Source organism: Apteryx rowi, unplaced genomic scaffold (genome assembly GCF_003343035.1).
Source record: "Apteryx rowi isolate R43461 unplaced genomic scaffold, aptRow1 scaffold_342, whole genome shotgun sequence".
NCBI lineage: Eukaryota > Metazoa > Chordata > Aves > Apterygiformes > Apterygidae > Apteryx > Apteryx rowi.
The window spans coordinates 779,288-802,167 of NW_020449886.1; the positions used below are offsets into that span (position 1 = coordinate 779,288).

The 22,880-nt window shown below is 40.4% G+C and overlaps 1 protein-coding gene across 10 annotated transcripts in view; it reads left to right on the forward strand.

Moving 5' to 3' along the window:
* SPATS2L (spermatogenesis associated serine rich 2 like) overlaps positions 1 to 22,880 on the forward strand; it is a 164,363-nt gene that overhangs the window by 77,859 nt on the left and 63,624 nt on the right. For 5 of the 10 annotated variants that reach the window (XM_026072442.1, XM_026072443.1, XM_026072444.1 and 2 more), the window contains one exon: positions 17,152 to 17,224. The exons of 4 other annotated variants lie outside the window; for them this stretch is intronic. In XM_026072442.1, coding sequence (XP_025928227.1) covers positions 17,152 to 17,224 — 73 coding nt within the window. The remainder of the gene's footprint in view (positions 1 to 17,151; positions 17,225 to 22,880) is intronic. One more of the 10 variants, XM_026072446.1, reaches the window with a different exon arrangement.

A 22,880-nucleotide genomic window follows, 5' to 3' on the forward strand; every position in this document is an offset into this window, starting at 1 on the left:
GGCCTGTTTAGCCTGGAGAAGAGAAGGCTGAGAGGAGATCTTATTAATGTGTACAAGTATCTGAAGGGAGGGTGTCAAGAGGATGGGGCCGGAGTCTTTTCAGTGGTGCCCAGCGACAGGACGTGAGGCAACGGACACAAACTGAAACACAGACACTTCCATCTGAACATGAGGAAAAACTTCTTCACAGTGAGGGTGACAGAGCACTGGAAGAGGTTGCCCAGAGAGGTTGTGGAGTCTCCTTCCCTGGAGATATTCAAAACATGCCTGGACGCGATCCTGTGCAACRTGCTCTAGGTGACCCTGCTTGAGCAGGGGGGTTGGACTAGATGATCTCCAGAGGTCCCTTCCAACCTCAGCGATTCTGTGATTCATGTATCTGGAATACGTGAAATCCAGGTCCTCTGCAGCTTAATTTCTGGGGAAGGGATTTTTCAAACTAAGATCCTGTCAATGCTTCATATATAATATATATTTTGCAGCGCTTTTTATTTGAGTAGGAGTTTGGCTCTATGACCTTAGCCAGGAATACCATATGAGAGAGACAGCTGTGGAGCAGGCTGGGTGTAGTGTGCTGCCTTTCACTGAATTAGTCCTGTGTTTATATGGTGCTCAGTCCTGAAACTTGTGGCAGTTCTGTGAGAGGGTTCACAGTCCATAGAGTGTTTTGAAGTGAAAGGTGTTCTAGAACATGAAGCATTGTATTTTGTAATAAAGAGAACAGGCCAACAAAAAAAGCAAATTCTGAACAAGGGCAGTTTGGCATTCTGGAAAGTCACTCTGCTGCTGCCTGTTCTGACAACAGATGGTCTTGTATGTAAATTCATCCACTGCACTGCCACCAATTGATGAAGAATGATGGGTTTCCTTTCTCTACGCTAATGGGATGAGTTGAGGTTCCCATGTTAACATTAACATGATTCACTTCTCTTAAGTTACACTGTATCTGACCCTGAGTGCTATTTTGATTCTCTTGGCTCACTATCCTATAGGTGAGGAAAGGCAGGAAGCTTCTAATTGCCTTCTCAGTGTTGGAAGTTTTAATTGGAAGTGTGTGCAGTCAGATCCTCTGAAAATCAGGCTGTAGGTGAATGGTGGTACCTTCCAAGGCATTTTAATGWGTTGCTAAAGAGCAAAAGCGGATTTATTAAGCTGTGACAAGGGGCTTGTTAAATGGAAAAGGGATTGCCTTGGAGTTGCAAGGTCTATTAAACTGCAAAAAGGTTAGTTATTTTCAGCATTGCATCATATTAAAGAGATAAAGCAATGATTTTGCAATTATTAATTAAACTGAATAGCACACTTCTAAAATATCACTCACTGGTTTAATTGTGCTCTTTTAAAATTATCTTCATTCTTTTAGAGAGAGTTCAGCCTAATATTAAAGATTACTTCTCTGTAAATTTTCTTAAAACCAACCAAACGAAAAAACCAACTCCCCTCCACCCAAACCAACCTTCAAGATTAATTATTATTACTTAGGACAAAATATGGCCATCTTGTGTCTTGGTACAGTGCTCGTTCCAGGCTGAACTCTATGCCTACCAGCTTCTGCATCCTTACTGAGCTGCCTGGGAAGTCAGGGCCAGCCCTTCAGAAGTGATTTAATAGAAATGGTCAAACAGCATGGCAGGGAGTGCCACTTTCTGCATTGCCAAAAGACCTGGGCAAAGACAACTTATTTTGAAGCCTTGGCCTGCAAGGTAGGAACACAGTGAAGGCTCTTCACCACACACACATGGGAATGAGTGAGGATTTTGCAGGGCTGCTTTACTCCTGCAGGCCTTATGGCAGGAATGGTGAACCACTGGAACTGATGCCAGTAGGCACCATGCTTGCGATAATGAGTGACATTGCCTATGCTGTTTTTTTTTTTTAATTATTGTTATTAATAAATTTGTTACCAGACTCCAAAAAAGGCTTTCTTTTGCTAGTTTAGGAGCTTCAGTGATGGACTTCAGAGGGACTTGCGCGCCACATTTTCAGGCGTTTTCAGGTTGCAGTACTGGCCACAGGAAAGTGCTTTGGGAAAGAACCTGCTGTTAATTGAAATGGAAAGCATAGGGATACACAGGCTCTTGAACTGCAGATGGATGACTTTAGAGACAGACCATAAATTATTAAGCCTCCATATTAATGCAGATGTAGAAGGGTGCTTGCTCATGGCCAGAAGTTTAAAAAAAAATAATTAAAAAAAAAAAAAGACCAAGTATACAAACAAATTATGCTGATGAAAAGAAACAGCCAAAGCACTTGGACGACAGGGACAGTATAGAAATATATCAGCCATATGAGCACTGTCTGAACTCTCCTAGGTGAGATTTTCAGCATGTGTGGTATGAGGAAGTCTAAAAAGTGTGTGCATCGTCTGTGTTGTCATATACTGATACAGAGATAAAGATACTATGATTTACGCTGGTCTGACTCTGTATGCTCTTTTACATCACAGTTTTAAATTCTCATATAGTTTCTTCTTTGAAAGACTGTACCAAATTTACCATCCCACAGCTTGATCTTGTATCAGAATCAGTATAGGAATAAAAATGGGGCCTGATCCTTGCCAGTTTCTAGCCATCTCCCCAGATTGCTTGGAATGCTGTCTCCATATTCAGGGCAGTGCCTGAAACTTAGAGCCATCCAGGAGTCTATTTGCTTTTTATTAGAATTTAGAAATTTTTTTGTTTCTAGAACAAAATCTGAAAAATTTAATCTTTTGCCTCAAAGTGGCTAATGAATCCAGGCTGATAATTTGTATACAAGATTTGGCCTTGGATGGCATGAAGTGAATGAATTCTCATAATTCCTTGAAAGGAGAAGCCTGCAAGAGATCTGCTGGTAGATCCTAACCATTACATGTTAGCAGCTGTGTGTTAATATTCCTGTGATTACTGACAGATGTGAACATTCCTTTGCAAGAAACATAAAGAGCTTCAGTGTATTGAACCTCTAAAGGTCTTTTCACCAAAAATGACAGGCTGTCAAGAAAAGAACTACTCATGCATACAGCACATCTTTCAGAGCTGTTACAAAAATGGCTATGCAATTCCATTTCCATTTATGCAAAATATGTGTAAACGATAAGGCCAAAGCAACACCTGTATCTCTGGAAACTTGTCTGTGTTGCTGGTAAGTGTGGTTTCTTAATGACAATTCCTCTTGTGGCATTAAATCTGTGGAATTCCAATTCTTGTTGTGCAGGAATTGATTTRCCAGTTGGTACGTGTCAATCTCATGTGTAAAACCTTAGAAGGTACTTGACTGAGCAGCTCTCTGTTCTATTGGTTTGAATAATGTTTGTTAAGCAGCTTAGATCACAGGTTCTGGCCAACCCTGGCTACATCACCTCCATTACGTAGGCACCTGATCTGGGGCTTTACTTTGCTTTCCAGTTTCTGAATTATTATTTGATTCTTTGTTTTTTAACAGCTCTATCCCTTGCCTTTCCATGATATCATAGCAGCCAGATTTAGGTCAAATAAGTATCCTAAGGGAGAGGCTGTTTTCAGAAGTCTTCTCTCACTTAAGTGCCAGGCATGTGAGATGGACAAGCTAGTGGTATCTCTGGTAATCCATTGGACTTTTCATTGGGGTAGAATGCTATGTTTTGTCTTGCGACTTTTAAAATGGCCAGTTATACCTAAAGTTTGAAGGTTTTCCTCAAGTTTCTCTGTTCCTTTTACTTAACCATAAGGCATCAGAGCTGAAGGAAGCCCTGTCAGGGGTTTCACCTTTGTTGCTGATATGGCTAATATTACATATTACACAGACTGAGTTAATTTCCTCCTCAGACAGCTATCACAGTTCACGTTTCTCTTACGCATTTGCAGCAGGTTTATTTTTTGGGGTAGGGATGGGCAGGTCTGTTGTGACAGAGGACTGCAGTCTGAGCTTTTCCTTTATTCCTTCCCTTGTCTTGGAAGTTCTCACAGTGATCGTAGGGAAATAAGTAAAAAATAGGCCTCTGATACAATGAAGAAGGGATATTTTATTTTTATCTGCTACCCATTTCTATATATGTGAGATTAAAATAATTCTCCCTCTTGGTTTTTTTTCCTCTCATAAAGTGTCTTGTCCATATAAAATACATTTGTATAGCCTTAAATTTTTTTTAAAAAAAAAAGCCTTTCCTCTCTCTTCTCCCTTTACTTTTTCTTTAGAGAAGATATAATGAAAAGAGTAATTAAAGCATATAATGTTTGAAAGTTCTTTACTCTAAATAGGAATTGAAATTTGAAAATGTGTTGTATCTTTTTTTCTTTCTCCCAAACTAGTTCCTGGAAACTACATTCCCAGCAGAATCTCTGTAGTCCTATGAAACTTCCCTGCTTTTATAGTTAAAGGGGGATGTAGCCCTCTCTTCTGCAATAATAATGGCAACCACAAAATGGAAAAGGCTGCTCATTTCGGACATATTTAATATTCAGCACATGCACAAATCAAATGGAAACCTTACACTGTAAACACACAAATTGCTGAAATTCCAGTGCAGACCGTGAGCTGGGGGGTAGAATTTGGGGTTTGGGTTTTTCTGATGCATGAGCAAAGCTTATCACTCTGCTTGTTGTGTTAAAGTATGGGTGGGAATGGGATAGAGAAATGTTCATAAAATGCTTTGCAAAACTGAAAAAAAAAATATAAGTGGGATGGTGTCAATGGTGACCTAAATTATACCATTTGGGCATTTCAGCCCATTCTGTACAGTTCTGTACCAAAGCCAGTATTACGGATCTCTTAACCCACACCCAACATACTCTAATGACACAGGACTCCATCTATGTTCTTGTCCCATCTCTGCTCTTGATATGCTGCGTGACCTCCTTGTGTGCCTATTTCTATTCTCCCCTCTTCCCCGCTTGACTACTTAGATTGCTGCTCCCTTGGTGTTTGCAGTGCCTGGCATAACAGAACCCCCTTTGTCCCAGCCTCTCAGTGCTAGGGTGATACAGCCAACAGCACTATGTAATTCAGGATTAACAGAAGCTTTTATAGTAGAAGAAGCTGTATAAAGTTTGATCTGTAAGCTGCCCCCAGCCAATTTGCTGCATCCTGTGCCCTGAAGCAGTCCATGCAGTTCAGTATGTTTACTGTACCGTGTGTATATGTTTGTTCCATTAAGGATCTGATATGCAACTTTGGTTCTCATAATAGCTGTCCAACTAGCTCCTTGCCAGAATTCAGGTTGATGCTCAGTGTCAACTGGTCTTCACGGATGACCAGGAGTGAGCTTCTGTTTTAGAGCAGTGCATTTTATCCAGCTCTCTGCCTCCTCAGACAGGAGGATAAAACCTGACTTCTATTCCCTCCAGGCCAACCTGCATTTCCTTTGTTGTTTTTTAAAAATTGCCTRTCAAATATCCAAAATGCACCCAATGCAATTCATTGTAAATCTTCCCATGGATGCAGAGTTTATCTGCCCTACCCTCCTAGAGATGAATTTCTGAAATGATTTATTAGTTTTTAGAAACTAAAAAACTTTAGTACCGTGTACCATGATGCTGCATCATTCATTTTGAAGGCCTGCATCTATGGAGAATGAAGCACCCTTGCCTGCTCTGCGAACTTCTGATCAGTCCCTCAGTTTGAGCAGGCTGTCATTATGCGCTTATGGGGATTTTTGTTGTTGCCTTCTCCCTTTCCCCCTCTGCACTTTGCACRTGAATTTATACCATAAAGAGCCCTTGACGAGATATTTATTACTGGGTTCTAGAATATCAGCCCTTTGCAGATCAGGTAGAGATTATTTCACTCCTTTCATATGCTTACCTTGACAAAAAGCAGACCTCTATCTTGAGGTGTAGGTTTATTGCTGAATATATCCCAGTGACAACAGTTGTATATTTCAACTAATCCAGAATATGTGTATTGTTGTATTTTAACTCAAAAGATGTTTTTAACAGAAATTTTCAACAAATTCAGAATTTTCTGAGAAGTATTATGAGTTAGTCCTACTGTCATCATTTGCTAGAAACACTTCTTTTGCTGTAACAACTACTGAAAAGAAAGAAAAAGCTCTTTTAAAAACACATCAACCATAAATGGCTTCTGACCCTGAAGTCAAACTTCCAGGAGCAATATGAATCAGAGTCTTGTAAATAGTAAATACAAGAACTGGGATTTGTACTGATCCTTTCTGTTTTGGACATCTCATGGATGTTTTTTCCCCCTCTTAATAGCCTGTTTTGATAAAGGTTGAGAGCATCTCACATTGTTTCCTATATGCCGATAGGTCAGTGTAGCTGGTCTTCCTGGCCCTATGAGCCATGATGAAGAGCCAGGAGACTCCTCTGCATTGTGGAGAGGTTATGAAAAGGGAAATGTTGGAGCAATTCACAAGCTGGGTGCGACAGTGACTTTCTGTAAGTCTTACAGCCCTACTGTGAGATGGTTTAGAGCTGGACGTGCAGCAGCTTCCCCTGGCTATCAAGTGTTGTTGACTCAGCAGCTCCTGATGGTTACCTCTCCCTGGAACCAGAAGTTGGGACTGTGCAGCAGCCCACATGCCTGCGCTGTCCTGTTGCTGGTCGCCTGCTAGTGCCTTGGCAGAGGGACAGCACTTCAGCTGCAGCCCAAAGCCATTGAGTCRCTGTTGTTAGTATGTCACACCTCCAGTCAATTCTGTATGTGTAGTAGCAGGCACTTAACACCCCATCACTGATCTGGAGGGCGTCTCAGTCCCTCAGGTAAGTCAGCTCCCTAATCATCTGCTACTGGCAGGAAATAGCCATGAAGTGTGACAGCAATACAGCCTTAGGATTTTCAGCCATGCTTCAGGGACAGCTTGAATACTGATAGTTTGCTGTTAGCATGTTGTGTGTTAAATGAGGCATTTTGTTTATATGGGAAAGATGTAGTCATTTCACTGTTACTTTGTAGCTTAGTGATTCTGCTTTTAATAGCCAGTTTTTAGAATGTGCTGTAGTCCTGAACAGATACCAGGAGTTGCTCCTATAGCTTCTCAAATTCACTGGCTCTGGTAATTCACTATGAGGAGAGATGTACTTATGAACTGAAGATTAAAATGCTAAGGTGGCTGAGGCAAATTTCAATTTTTAACATACCAGCTGATCAAGGTGAATATGAGGTGGTCAGGGAGTGTTTGTGAAATGTGCAGGTATGGATGTTAAGCTATTTGCTGACATGTGAAAGATTCAGTTTTTCCTACTGAGGACCGTATTCCATATGAGGAATTACTGACTTGATTTCATCATTAACATGAGCAGAGCATATGCCATGTAGCATATACCCTGTGAAAGCCTGGAGACCCTAAAAACAAGCCAGATAGATTGTAGCCATATTTATTTATTTTTATATTGCGCCCACTTCTCCCTTTTTCTTAAAACAAGCAAAATTCTTAAGAAATAAAATGGAAAAATAAATAACATAAATGTACTGTTGAGTCTGCAGATCTGAAACCAGTGGAAGTCAGTCCCCAAAGCAAAGGTTAGAGATGGTAGCTCAAACACTGTGTACACAGGTAGTGTTTTCCATGCAACTTTTTCTCATGGAAATGTAATGTTATTTTTTAGTATACCATAAAACATGCAGACTATGTCTTGTGGATGAGTTGATGTTGCTGGAGCAAACTTCACTTTTGATATATCAAAGGCACTTGGAACAGAGGTGCCAAGTAATTTGCTGGGGCTGAGGTGTCAGTTGCTGGAACACAACATCAGTAAATATGTATTTGTTCCTAGGAAAGTAAATACAGACTGGAATTCTGAATAAATGATCCATACTGAGGTTACTATGCCATTAGACTGGGCCAAACTGTGATTTCCTGTAGCCTACATATATTTGAGTTCACTGGAGGCATTCGGTATTTTCACCAGCGCTCACTCACTTTTATCCAAACCCACCAGCAGGGGAAAAAAAAAAAAAAAAGTGGTATTTTTGCTTAATTTTAGCCAAATTTCTCCATGAGTAAAAGACTGTAACAAGCTTTTCTACTGAAGTCCAGGCTAAAATATTTTAAGTCATCAAAGAAACAGTAAATTCTAACATGAAAGATTTGCTCCAAACTTTGGGACTTTATTTGTATGTCATTCCCATGAAATGACTGCTTTGAGGTACAAATTAGTGTTTCACGGAGCCTTCTATCTCAGGGCTGTGAGAGCTCTGCATGCTTTCCTTTGTGGTGTGAAATTCCACATGGGAATGAGTTCTCATTACAGTCATGACTGGGTCTGACCAAGATCCTCTGAGTAATTTTGCTCTTCCTTTCTGTTAACTTCAGAAGAGTCTAGAGCTGTATTTACATTTGTAGATTGATTTCAGGATTCATTTATGTTCATTATAATCCCATTCTTAGAATTTATATGGAACAGGAAAAGAGGATGTTTCCCCGTACTAAAAGGATGGTAGTAAGGATCAGACTTTTATATCAGAAGGAATATTTCTAATCCCAAAATCTCTATGCTGTAAAATCCAGAGCACGTGCTTCCTGGAAACAATTGCATTGAGTTAGGTTATGTTCAGCTCTTTCAGGAGTGTCTGGAAGGAAAGAGGAGTGTGAAACAGCTCATACAATAGCTGGGTGCGAGCTCTCAGTCCTCCTTTATTCCAGAGATTAGGTCATCTAGGAAGGAGTGAGGGGGAACCAGATTTGAGTATCTCATTGCTGCTGTGTTCCTGGCCCCACGGCTGGGTCGCTGGGTCGGCGCTCCCTCAGGGGAAGATGCTACTTGCTGTTCTGTTGAGTGGTGCACAATGAACATCCCTCTGCCAGGCTTTGAAGGATTCCCAGGAGATGCCATCCCCTTCAGGGGGCTTCATGCCTAGTTACATTGTTATAAAAGCAGACTTAATGTTGTAGGTATCCTGGCATGATATACTGTTGATGGAAGGTTCTGACTTCCACGTTCCTGGTCTGCTGTTTTTTTCATAAGCACAGCAAGGGCAAGAGGAGGCCAAATCCCMTCAGGCCCCCTAATCTCCATATTCCAGTTTAACCTGGAGGAAGCATTTCTAGGTGCAGTATATGGTTGGGACTTTCTGGTGTTCTTATTCCAGTCTTTGATATTTGGAGCACACAGCAAAATCCAGTATCACCTGTGCTGATACTTCAACATTGTGTATTTACCTGTTGCAGTCTGGACTGAGAGGATGAAATGGTTTTCTGTCTCTAGCAATTAGGATTAACCTGTAATAATGTCTAGGAAAGGAAAAGTTGTAAACCTGTTCCTCAAGATTGAGCCTTTCAGTGTCCACTGTAAGTTTCATAATAACTGTTTATTCCATGTGTTAAGCACATGTCTGCTATAGCTATATAATGTTGCTTTTAGTACTGATCTCACTGCCTTACCTGTGGCACTTATTTGCTGTAATGCTGTCTACTAAATTGCGTCATAAACTCAGTATCCACAATATTGATGCATTATCCACTATGCATTACGTTTAGCAGATACCCTTCTTTGTCTCCTGAAATTATCCCTCTTTCAATTAAAAGCATATCTGTTCAGATTATTTTTTCTCTGCCTACTGTTTGTTTAGATAAGCAAATCACTTAAACTTTTTTAAAAGTACCATTTATATACTCATATCCTGACCAAAAATATACCTTGAAATGTATATAACTAGGCCAGTGTATGTATTTTGGTATTAAGAAAATGTCTATATGATTTTGTGGCAGTTGAACAAATTGCTTTATAAAGTGCTGAAAAAAACCCACTATTTCACAGAGCAAGGGCAAAACTGTTTTCACTTAACTGTGTAAAACATGAAGCACTACTCACTGAAATTTCTCAGAAATTACTCAGAAATTTCTGTCCTTCTGTTGGGAAGCCAAAGACAGATTACGTTGAGGATGTGCCAGTTTGAAAACAGTGGTGATTGCATTTTAATTGAGAATGAGGTATTCCAGCTGTCATTAATTGTAGAAGCTGCAAAATACTTAATTGTTATGGTTTACTAGAGATGAATGGAAGGATAGTTTTTGCCTAGAAAATGACATTGTGGGTATTTTTTGGAACTTACTTACACTTTTTATGATCTTATTTTAGAAATAATCATAAGATTATGTTCTGTGTAAACTAACATGCTTAAATTTATAAGTCCACATTCTGAACTTTCTAATAAATCTGTGGAGATTATTTTTAACTTGTCAGCGCCTACCCTGTCTGAGATGCATTATTTTAGAGTTCCTTGACCTCAATAAAAGCAAACTTTCCTGGCAGATTGGCCTTTCAGTGTACAAAAATGGCAGATAAAACTCACAATAGACTCAAAGGGGTAGCAGAATTCAGTTAGGAGGGAGGCAGTTTTCACAGAGGCATGGGAAATCTGTAGGAGTCCACAGATTGTACAGAATCTTTTTCTTGCTGCTCTTAGCATCTTCACTGGCCCCTGAAGTCTATGAAAATGGAGACCCCATAGCTCCTCTAGGACTAAATGTATCTGGGCTCATGAGGGTACCAGTGATTGTCTTAAGCAGGGCTSTCCAGCTCTGTGATGTTGCTTAGTTACCATCATTCCCACAACTCTCAAATAAAGCAAAGCAAATGTAAAAACTGGTTTCTATTTATGGGCTGGGCTACTGTACAGATCCAAACAAAACAAAACTGTAAATCCTCCACAGCTTCTTTAATGATCTTTTTTTTTTTTCCCCTCAAGTATTCCACTTGGCTAGTCACAAAAGCTTTCTATTTAAAATGTTTTTTTCAGTATATTAGACTACTTCTAGAATTCTGCACAAACTCATGGACTTTTTTGCTGGTAACCCTCTAAGTTCAGAAGCTAGAATCCTTACTAAAAATGCAGGATAACAAATAATGGCTCGTGCCACTGCTAACTCCAACTGGGATATAAAAGGAACAGAGCATCTTTCTGTGACACTGCCTTTTAGAGGAAAAGCAGGGATGAGATTTACCTTGTTGCTTTAATTGCCAGAAAAACCTCAGGAAGCAGTAAACCTAGTGGATATACTTTGTGTGTCTTCCCTTGTGGGTAGGGGAAGGGGCAAAGCTTAGCTTAGAATATGTTAAGGCATATCTTGTTTAGTAATAATAATAATAACAAACTATTGTGGAAAACCATCTGGCTGAGGATCTCATACGATTTTATGAATATTACTAAACTTAGCTTCACAAATCTTCTCCTTTGGCCCTTAGAAGAATAATTTTGATGTGTGACTCGTGTTTTGGGGAAAATTCTCCTCTTGAATCCAATTAGCTGATCTTGGCAAAGTACACAGACACTCTTTGAGACTGAACGTAGTGTAGGTAGCTGAGCAGCTATTCTGTTGTTGTCACTGCTCCACAGACGAATCTCCACAAAATGAAAAGTATTATTTTTGTCATCTTCAGGCTCAAAAAGGTATCAATAGACTTGCTGTCTCATTACTTGTTATGTTATGCATAGGTATAAATATATTTAATAAAGCTAATTCTCAAAATAAAGCTTCTCTGGAAGCCCTACGTGTGGATGAGTTTCTTGGTGAGTAGTAAGCAGAGAGCTTTCCATAACTCCACTAGCATCACTAACAGTGTACCTGAAGTGGGTTCCAGAATCCCTCTTAGTTTCGAAGAGAGGAGGAAACTAAAATAATTAGAAGTATTTGACAGTCAGCCAGAGATTGGGGAAAAACAACCATATCCAAGTAAAACATATGCCCAGCTATGAAAGAATCTATCCCTGTCTATCAGAAGTACAGGAAGTGTAGGAAGCAAACAGAACTTAAGCGTTGCCTTATGCTGATTGTCTGAGTGCTAGTGCTTTAGCAGGGCTCACAACTCATTCTTCTAACTATTTTGGGGTTTCCACTGAGTCCAGTGCTTMTGACAGTGGAGTTGTAAGACTGATTTCCTGTCCAGCGAGACACTAGCTGTTTAACCATGCAGTGTTGAATTTCTGGTGTCGTATGGCTTATGTGTGTATGTTATAGGTCCATTCCAGCTCTCTGGGAAGTCAGCAAGAATTGGATTAGGCACTTAATGCTCTCAGAAGAAAGCATTGAGTGGCATTAAGTTAGCAGGAATAATGGACTAAAATAATGACAGATCACTGTTTGGGGAATAAAGGTGTTTACAGGTTCCTTATATGTGGGCTTGTTTTTTAAAAATGTATTTATAAAAAGTCTGAGGCTTATTCTGAAGCTCTGGCTCTCACCAAAGTTCCCGCAGGACCAGGAGGAGTTTCATATAGGATAACAGGATTAGATTCTTGATATTCAAGCCCTTTAAGGCTTATAAATAATAGTAAGCACCAGAACATATTTCTTCTTCAAACCCTGCTATTTCATGCTGGCTGGAACAGAAGCAGTGCCAGTTTTATGTCTGATTGCACTGCTTGCTCTCTGCTATGAGAGCCTTGAAGAACAATTTTTCTTTTGACAAGACTGTGCAGCATTTAAAAGTTTTCGTCCTCATTACAGCTGTTCTTTGTTTACTGTAATTCCCTCACGGACCAATATTGAACATGGATCCTCTCCTTTGCCCTGCTATGGTATTATTGTCCCACTTGTGTCACTGGGCAGAAGTATGGCACAGGATGAGAGCTGGTGTAGTCCTGCAGCTTTTGCTTAGTTGTTTCCCAATCATAAAGTCAGTGTGAAATTTGCTTTTGCTACAGAATCTGTGGCAAATACTAGATAGAGAATGGTTTCAGTCAGGGAGCTTAAGCTGTTTTATAGTCATATGTATCTTGTGTTGTAATGAGAAGTGCACATTGTAAATTTTCATATGAATTGCACTCTGAAAACAGGATCCTGCTGAGTATCCTCAACACTGCATTCCCTGGCGGGAGTTAAAGAGACTGCAGTGCACAAGATGGAAAATTATGGTTTAGTAGTAAAGGCAGACTGAGTTCAACTTTGGAGGCTATTGTTATTAAATGACTAAATGCTGAGAAGCAAAAAAGGAATCTCACCACTGTTGAAGTATAGCAGTGACAGGCAAGGAGTGCATTGGGCATAAGGTTGAGACTGAAAGTCTAAGGTTTGACTAAGTATCAAAGACATCCAGGCTTGTTTCCATGAGGTAAATAGCTGTGCATAGGCAGTGAAAATAGGAAAGTGTGATCAACTCACTAGCTAGGCCTTATCTTCTACCAGTGCCAAAATCCTCAGCAAAATCTCCCTCACTTTGTGTAACAGCAGACTGCAAATGTCCTCCACACTCAGTCATGTCAGCATGTGGTTGAAGACTCTCTAATTCTGCAGACTTGCTTCTGGTACTAGGTGCTCCATCAGTGACCTCACCAGAGAAATACCTGTAATGAAAACTAACCATAGTCTGTTGTGTCCTGTGTTACTAGCACTCATTCCAGCTTGCTGATTCTAGCAATAAACCTAGCATTTGCAGTTAAAGCAAACCCTATCCTTAACATTAAATATAGCAGTGACACGTAGTGACACTAGAATTAAATGTGAGCATTGGACCCTGCAGGCTAGCAGAACTCAACCCTTTCCCTCTTCCTCATACTAGTGTTAGATTGGGTTTAACAATATGGAGTGTTGGGTTCAGTTTAATGTTCAGTCCCGCAATATCTATGTTCTCTGCATTTGGGCTACTGCAGGCAGGATCTCATGGCTTCTGCTTAAATCAGGAGTTGTGTTGGATGATACTTGCAACAATGTTTTGGGTKGTTTTGGGTTTAGGACTGGCGAATTTGTTTTACGGCTAGCTTTTGCAAAAGATGAGAGCTGATACAGGCACAGTCAAATAACTTTCAGTTAATTTTAGTGCTAGTCTTCATCACTGGTGTATATTTAAAACTGTGTTTTGGACTGTGCTTAGGATATGTTCTCAGGAATGGAGGGTTTGAAGGTTATGTTTACTGCTGACATCTAGAAGGCTCGTAGGGCTGCAGTGGAATTGGGAGGGTTCAGTGTTTAGTTTATCAGCTTATCTGTGTGACAGGTGTGTCATGAAACCTCAGGTTCAAGTTGGGGTTAGGGCTGGGCATCAGAAGAGGTGCAGCCAAACAACTTGTTTTAGTCTTAYTTGGTCTCAAGAAGACTCTTGTGTGATAAGGACTACTGTCCAGAGTGTCATATAGCTCATGGTATGTTTTGGTTCTGCTCTCTAGTTTCATTAAAGCCCACATCTCTCYCTATAGAGAGCTGCTGTGGTCTAGATGCATCTTAGTAGCTGGTTCAGGTGCTCATATTTGTCATGGGTCACATACTAGGATTAGGGACCTGCTAAGATCAGAGTTTGAGATGGGAGGAATTGAAGTGCTTGGTTTACACGTGTTTTCTCCATGGCTGTAGAGCTGTGTTGAGCACTTACTCCTGCTGCTTTTAAGGGCTTACGTTTAGTTTTGGTGCTGTTGTTTGTCACTGAGCTCTGCTTGATGTGAGGTTTGGGGATGCGATTCCTGAATCTCTGCTTCTTTTCTCTTCAAGTCCTGCAGTAGGGGACAGTGGGTTGAAGATTTTGAGACGGTATTTCATGGCATCTCCTGCCAGTGACTGGGACTTTCAGACTTTGGGAACATATGCCCTTTATCTTCCATCAGCCATAGATCTGCCACTGATGGATATGGGCTGCTGTTTTTAAAATCCCTATTCTTATTGCATGTGTCACAGCATACTTTTCTACTTCAGAGTCTTTTTTGTTTGAAAATATGAAGTCACTTTAAAAATTGACCTTTCATTATGATGGGAAATTACCTTAAACATTTGCAGACTTTAAGCTACAGTATTTTCTTTGATAATGAAAGTGATATAAGTTTCCTCTTAAGTGCTGCACCTTTACTCTTAATTTTCTTTCTCCTCACTTGAGTCATTATTTCCTGCATAATATTTTCTTTGATAATATGCCATGGAACATTAAATGAGGGCAAAATGGTGAGTCAGGAAGTTAATCAGATTATGGAGAGATGTCCCATAGGAATCCATTTATATTTTAAGGTATTACATCTCATTTGATCAGACTAGATCACAGAATCACAGATAGCTGTGGTATTGTTTGGAAAGAAAGAACTTTTACCACATCCAGTAAAACATCTTTTTTGCCAGGTTTATATATGGTACATAGCTGTTCTCATTAGTTGCTTTCTCTCTTTTTAACAGACAGCAATGCACAAAACAAAAAGACTTTTGAGTTCCATTTTGGGGTTATATTCCTTTGTCCTTTAAAATAGTCTGTAACAGTCAAAGCCCTCAAAGTACAAGAATTACAATTCCAACTTGAATAATTTCATATTGGTGCTTCTTGAGACTAGATTGTCTAAGATTACCTGCCACTTGGGTATTCAATATTTCATGAAATTCAAGAGGACAGAGGTCATCAAAAGAACTCATTGAGAAGAAACAAAACATTTATTTTTTTGAAGTTGCAGACCTCTCCCCATTTGATTTTCAAATTTTAATTTCTACTGAAGTTGAAGAGGAATCTGTCCCACAATTTGGGTTGAGGAAGATCAAAATTGGGATTTAGAAGGTAGTGTGTCTTGCAGGAAGAATAACAGAATCACTAAGGTACCTCAGTACAGTAATGTGCATGGTCTAATTTGTTCTGTTTAAATCCTAAAAATACTCAGTGCAGACTATGAACATTTCTGGAAGGAGATAGAGGTCCATATTTTGGAAATAGAAAGGCATTAACCATTAAGAGTCTTATTTTCTTGCAGTCTCAATCCAGATGCTCACTAGATGAAAGGGATAAACAGTCTTCCKTGTTCTCAGCCCTTCCCTGTGGTTCTTTGAAGGGAATGAAGAGTCCTGGTCAGAGTGTGCTACCCAAAGGGCATGGAAGTGCCTCTCCAGGTTTCCAGCCCCTCTATTCAGCTCATGAATCTGCAACTCTTGTGTGGATTCCAGTGCCCAGAAGTGCTCTCTAACACTGTGACATGCTTACTTGTATTTCTTCATCAGAGCATCAGATTTTAAATTGCTTCATTTATCCCTTTGATTTTGAACATAACTGTGATTCAGCAAGCCATCCAGAAATATGTGTTTAGATTGCAAGGGACTTTGGGATATAAGCTGTGAGAGCCTGTGTTGCGAGAGCCTTTGGTAGATGAAGTGCTTCGAGGAACACCAGGCTGTTTCAGATGCAGAAGTAATTAAGAACTTTCCACCCCGTTTTAAAATAAAAGCTGCAACTCTGATAAGACTTGTGTTGTCCAAAAGTTCACTGTGGTCTTTGGCAGAAGATGTAATTTCCATATGGATAAACCAAGTGAAGTAGGACAGCAGTCACCCATTTCTTGTCTGTACTGGAGGGTGAGTATTTTGTAATACAGAAGAAGAAATAAGTTGCAAAGACAAACCGGCTATACTGGTTTAACAGAGGCTGGTTTCAGCAGACAGGATGTTCAGAAATGTCACGTTACACTTTTAGGGCTCGTTGAGGAACTGTTAAGCAGATCTTGTTCCTGAGCAAACCAGGACCAGTGTGTGACTCACTCAAGTGGTAACTAGGAAGGAATAATCCCTATCTGGCATGTATGGTTACATCCCAGTCCAGTCCATGACTTCCCTCTTCTTGCAACTGCAGGAGGGAGGACAAAACTACCTATTACAGTTTTTTTTCTGCCAGTGAATCAGGAAACTGGTTTCCGTTCATTTGTGTATGGGCATAGACATAAATGGGCACACGGCTGTCTATGTGGTTGTATGTGTTTAACTTTGGGGAGAATTCCTCTGAACATCTGTTTGCAAATTGGCAAAGGCCTTGGACTCTAGGCAAACTGCTGGTGTGACTCTTTGGACTTGCCTTTGCTCCCACTGAGTTAGTGTTCTTGAGATAATGTTGCTTAGAGGAGAATGACAGCACAGTAAAACTGCACTGGTGCTGCTCAGAGGGACTGGATTAGTAACTAGTGAGTTAATTGTGACTGTTGCACCTACAGCCCTCTAGCATTAATGGGTAAAGCAGTTAGCATCGCTTAAGGTTTATTCTTCTGATCATCCCAATGTGCTGGCTAGTTTGAGTTTAAACTCTGAGTTCATTTTAAAATTAAGTTCATTTTAGCTGGGAGTATTTATATGTGATCAGGAATGGGGCTAACAGCAATGCTCAGGCAATTGCTTGAGCTCACATGACGGTGAAGACAAGCCCTGTAAAAATTGATAAAGGCAACTGTCAGCACCCCTGCATGTTGGCCATAGCAGTAAGGGGTTGAGCACCCCCCCCCCCCCAAAAAAAGTCTCCTATAGGGAGAAAGCAGAAAAGTAAAGTGACTAATAACATTCCTTCTCATTTCCAGTTGTCTTTGCAGGAGATACAGCCTCTTGGAGAGGATAGAAAAATAAGAACAGAAACTGGAGTCATTCACAGTGGTGAGATAACTTTTATATTTCTCTTCACTAATCATTATGTGACTAGCATGTGACAAAACAAGCTCGGAAACTCGTAAGTCACACTTTCAACCTATCCTTTACAACCAAGTTCGTTGCTGAGCTGTCTTGCTAAAGCTGATCACAATGTCACATGCTACAGTGACTACAGGAAAAAATGACAAATGCAACAATTGAAAAAGTAGTGCTTTCTAAATTCCTTACTCTGCAGCTTTGACCTCTTACAAAGACACAAGATATCAGTGGATAATTGTACTTCCTTTCACATTGTGCATGTGTGCAATGGATCATAAATGGGAAGGTACTTTTGCTTTCTTCATATGTTCCATCAGTGCAACAAGCCAAATTTTGGAGGCTCCTTTCACCGTAGCAGCGCAGCCTATTTGAACATCTTGAAAGTGGCATTGATTCATATTTTGCCTGGACCATATCTTTCACTACTCTGGATAAATTCCCTTTCTTTAGTTTCTGCCTCTGTCATTAAGTTGATCAGTTCTTACTATACTGTCCTACTGTGTCCCCCCCCCCCCATCCTTTTTTGATTGTGTGAACTGCTGTGAAGGCATATCATGGGTTGCAACTGAAAATTCTTCTGACTTGGTGTTCTGAGTTCGTCTTCTACAAGTAGAGCCCAAGATGATGTTCAGAGGACTATGGGAAATGACAGCTCCATAGAGTGATAGAAAAATGAATTAGATAAGGCTATGGAATAAAATGCTGAGAAAGTGGGTCTCTGTAATCACCACAGTCCAGAGATGGCCTGAATGCAGTGATTTTTGTCACTTCTTTTGGTTTGAAGAAAACATTTGTTTAAACATACCAAGAGTTCCTTTTGCTATTGTGTCTGAAAGTAGCCAGTCTCTCTGTCCAGCATATTAGAAAACATGAGCTGCAGTCTGTTCCARTCCCGAGTCTGACAAGTAGAGGGCTAATGACCTCATTCTTCTGTGTAATTCTAATGGAGATAACCATTTTTCAAATGTCTTTAAGGTTCTTTATTTTATTGCAACTTCGGACATCTGGATTCTGTTCCTTATCATTAGCTTCATGAGAAATCTTTGATGAATCACTTAATGCCTTAATTTTGCATCAATAAAATGAGATAACAGTACTCCTCTCCTGCACTTGAGCATGGATGTTGGGATGATAAATAGATTATGCAGTCTTTTGTGAAATACTCGGACATTGTTATAGGAGGCAGAAGAAGGACTCACTTGCCYATGTCCTTGATTGCACGCACCGTATTTATTCAGTGTAGAGCAGTAACAGTGTTTCTTAGGGACTTTTTTTTTTCTTGAAACTTTTTTTTTAAACAGTTTCTACATGGCAAAACTCCAAAGCTATTTATGGTGGAGTGTTTATAGAAAGCGGCCTTATAGAAACAATCTCTTGTTAGTTTATAGTTTAACACTTTAAACTCAGTAGCTATGAACTGTGTAACTTCCTCAAAGGAAAGAAGAAACAAAGATATGGATGCCCAAAGTAGTTCTTACACATCTGCAGATAGTGAGTGTGGCCAAGTATGTGGTGAAATATTACTTGTCTGGCTATGACCTCTATTTACTACAACTATATGAATCCTCCAGTCAGTTTCTGACCAGACCTTGAGCTGTCAGAAACAGATGGCCTGCCTAGAGAGCAGGATCCTTGGAAGCATCTCTGCACTCATCAGACATGTTATATAGCACAGGAATCTCTCAGAAGAGCAGTGCCGGCTTTCAACAATCTCAGTGAAACAATGGTAATTTTTCAGTTGTATTTGGTCTTCCGTACTGGAATAATAGCTTGTGTCTCTGAAAATAGGAAAGATGTTGCTGGCTAGTTAGTGAAGGGCTAAATTTGTGAACCAGATCACATACCTGGAGTGGTACTAGTAGGTAGATCAGTAGAGCCCATAGATTGGTAAAAGACAAGAAACCTTGTGGACAAGATTCTGAGCTGATGGTGTCACTGGGGTTGAAACTTGGGGGAAGGATGTGTAAAAGAGCATGTAGCAACAGGGTTTACACGACTCTTTGAGTAGAGACTTGGCACTTTGCAGTGTGGCTGCCTCATGATAATGCAATCCCCCACCATGTGCGCACACAGGTTGTGCAGCTAACTGGTATGTAGGGGGAGGCTGAGCCATTATCCCTGTCTTACTCCCAAGCAGCATCAGAGGAACAGCAAGTCCTGTTCTCTCCTACGACAGGACTCAGTGTTTGGTGAGGACTGTGCTGAGGTAAGGGAATGAATTTCTGGAGCATTTTGTTCCCATCTGAGACATATGCATGTACTAGAGGCTTCTTCTGACTTCTGTATCTTACCAGTCTTCTTTTGTAACTGCAGGACTTGGGCTTCTACATGCTAAAAGCTGGGCTGGGTTTTTAATTGGTGTCAGGCTGCAAGTAGTACTCTGTTCTCAGATCTGTAGTGGGACACTTAGATGTACTGCTCCCAGTTCAACCTCCAGGCATTTCCTCATTCTTCTCAATAACATTTCTTTTCCAGTTTCCCAAATCCTTCCAAAATACCTACTGCCTTCATGGCACCCACAGCAAGGTCTCAGACAATCTTAAAACAGAAAGAACTGCTACTCCACATTTCTTACAGTTACACGTTGTCCTTAAGGCAGGACAGGCTTTATTTTTGTATACTCTATGTCTGAGCCTGAATCTTGCAGGTACATCCAGATGTCTCAGAGAGCCAGAGAAGAGGAGTGTTCAGGACACATTTCTCTGTGTTGTCTCTCAGCAGTCTTGGATGAGACTCAGTGTTGCAGATACCTTTCATTCTCAGATGCTATAAGTCAGCATGGCTTAATTTAGTCCAGTGAACCCAGTCTTTTCAGGACTTCAAGAAAAGTTTTTCAGGGTAATATTTTAAAAATTGTGCTAGGGGTTTTGTTCCCCAGTTCTTGGTTTTCCAGCTCTGAGGATCCTTCAGGCCATTACTAAAAGATAGCCAGTGTGTGTATATGTTTTTCCTGTGTGAAAAGCATCACAAAAGCTTAGGCAAATGTATAGCTGCATGAGAGGTTTCAGTGTAAGAGTCTGAGGTGGCCATCTTAAAGTCTGTTACCAGGTTTGTCAGTTGGGATGTTATCCATTCCCAGGAGAAATGTGACATTACAGGGTTTGGATGGTCACACAGTAAGCACCCGACACACAGCAAAACTTGAATGTCTTCATTAAAGGTGCTATTGAAAAGCCATGAGCAATTACGTACTGAAACACCAGTTTGAATGAAAGTTTCCTTGAACAATTGGGAAGAGTGAACATACTAATAAAGAAGCAGCATACAYTGGAGGCAGGGCAGAGTTGCACATCTTCAATATGTTCTGAGAAGGTTCATGCTGCAGAAGGTACAGTTTTTCCTGGGCAGTGGTAGCTTGCACTTTTGCTCCCTCTTTGGAGGAGGTTGGAAGAATTGTAGGTATCCTTATCCTCTGTGGCCGAGGAGCAAACACCTTCTCTGAAGGCAGTAGGATGGAGTGTGTGTTCTGCTAGAATGGAGCACTAAGGCCGTGATTTGTGTCCTGCCCAAAAGCAGGGTGTATGTGGGGATAAGGTGGTGAAAGACTCCTTGTATCTTTCCCCTAACTGCACAGTTCAGGCAGTTTAAGAAGAGGGAAAAGAGCCAAAACATTGCCCGTTTGCTATGCTCTGATTGCGAGCAAAGTGGCTAGACTGTCCAGTCTCAACGAGTGAGCAGAATCCCTGGAAAATGCATGATGGATAAAATTCAGCTCTCCCTGTGTCAATACTGTTGGGAACTCTGCCTGTTTAAGGAAGATAGCTAATGGGGCAGAATTTCATCCTGAGTAACTTGCTTCTCATACGTGGGTCTTATTTTTTCATTGTTGGAGAGGAAAGTTCAAATATTGAGCAACTACAAAGCCAGCTTCTCTTCAGCCAAAATCCTTGGATCTATAGATGCCAGCAGTAGAGCTCTATGTTAACTGCAGAATGTAATCRCAGCTCACATCTGCTGTCTGCAGGGCCAACGCTGCATGTTTTGGTATGTAGCTAAATTAGGAACGTGAATTTGTGGCAGTTCTGTGTGGTTTTGCTACAGAGAGAAGTCTTTCAGAATGACTGCTGTGGTTGCTCTTTGTGAATGAAGGTGCTAATTTTATGCACGGTTTCATGAAAATCTTGTTAGATGTTCAAAGATCAGCTGCTTAAGAATCACCTTTGCCTTTACTTGAGGTGCCTCTAGATAAATGAGGGAAAGGTGTGACTGATATAGGGCCTTACCTGACAATCAGCACAGTGGTCAGTTGTTCCCTGACTACACTAACCACTATAACTGTCTTTTTTGATAAGCTGAACTTAACTCATCCCACATTTTGTCGTGATTTGGGCTCTGTGGGGAAGGATAACTGGCTCTTAGAGAGTTCAGCCTGTTTTTTGGAGAAGCTTTGTTCAGCAGATGTTTCTGAGAAATGTTTAAGTTGTGACGAAATAACCTCTTCTTTTTCCCAACAAAAATCCTGTTTGATTGGAAAATTCCCAGCCAGTTCAATTTATTGTCTGTCAGCTCTTACTGCTTTCAGGATGGTTAGATCAAGTTGAGATGCTGAAAATTTAGCTTGCTTAGCATGCTAACTCTGTGAACTGGTACAGTTTCTTGACTATGCTTATATGCAATACATAGGAGCTTATAAGTGCTGTTGTAACATTCCTAATAAACAGAGATGGGAATGGAGATTTAGCAGGTAGGGCAGTTGTGAAGTCCCTGTATAAAACCTGCTTTTTTGTGCATTTCTTGTCTGGAAAGTGCTGATATCCATGTTTGGTGCTCAAGAAATGTGGTTATGGCATACTTTAGTACACTGAACTTTTTGATATGTAGGGCATTGCTAGAGCTTAATTTGATGCTTTTGAATGGTGAGGCCCTCATTCCAGATTCTGTGGAACAAATAATGTGTTACCTTATCCTACAAAGAGCTGTTCAAATATTCCTTCTTACTGGGTGCAAAGTAAAGGTCCTGTAATGTGCCACAGTTTTTATGAATTCATGGATTGTGGCATGCCAAAGATCGCCTCCATTGAATGGACAAAAATAGACAAGCTGAGAAATGCTTTAGCATATGTATCCCAGCGTTGTGCAGTGTAACTGGTCTTACCTGTCTGGGAGAAAAATACCTTCAGAATAAAATATGCCACTATTTTCTTTGAAGTGTTTCTCAAAGGAGGAACAAAACACCTTTTTACCTGTTGATAAAATTAGTCCATCTGCTGTCCTCATGTCAYGTTCATTTCCATGGCTAGTCAAACGGCTTGCTTCCTCAGGATTGTCATTGCCCAGGTAAGAAGTCTGTCATTTAAAACAAAACAAAACAAAAAAAACAGGCTAAATCCAGCTTGTGCTTGCCAGGCAGCACTTTACATGCGTTTGACCACCAGAAGCAAAGAAGTTTTCTGGAATTGTCTCTTGACTACTGGGGGGAGGGGAAAAGACTGGCTGTGGTGCCTTTGCCTCTTTTTGGCAGTGCACAGTCCGCATTGATTGGTTGTACTTTTACAATTAATTTTGACATCCCTGTGAACAGCAAAACCTGGATAGTGTCAGTTGCTGCTGGAAAGGATAATTGGTTTCTTGTTTTCTTTCTATAAAGAAGTGCAGTTTGAAGTCAGTAAATACTGTAATAATC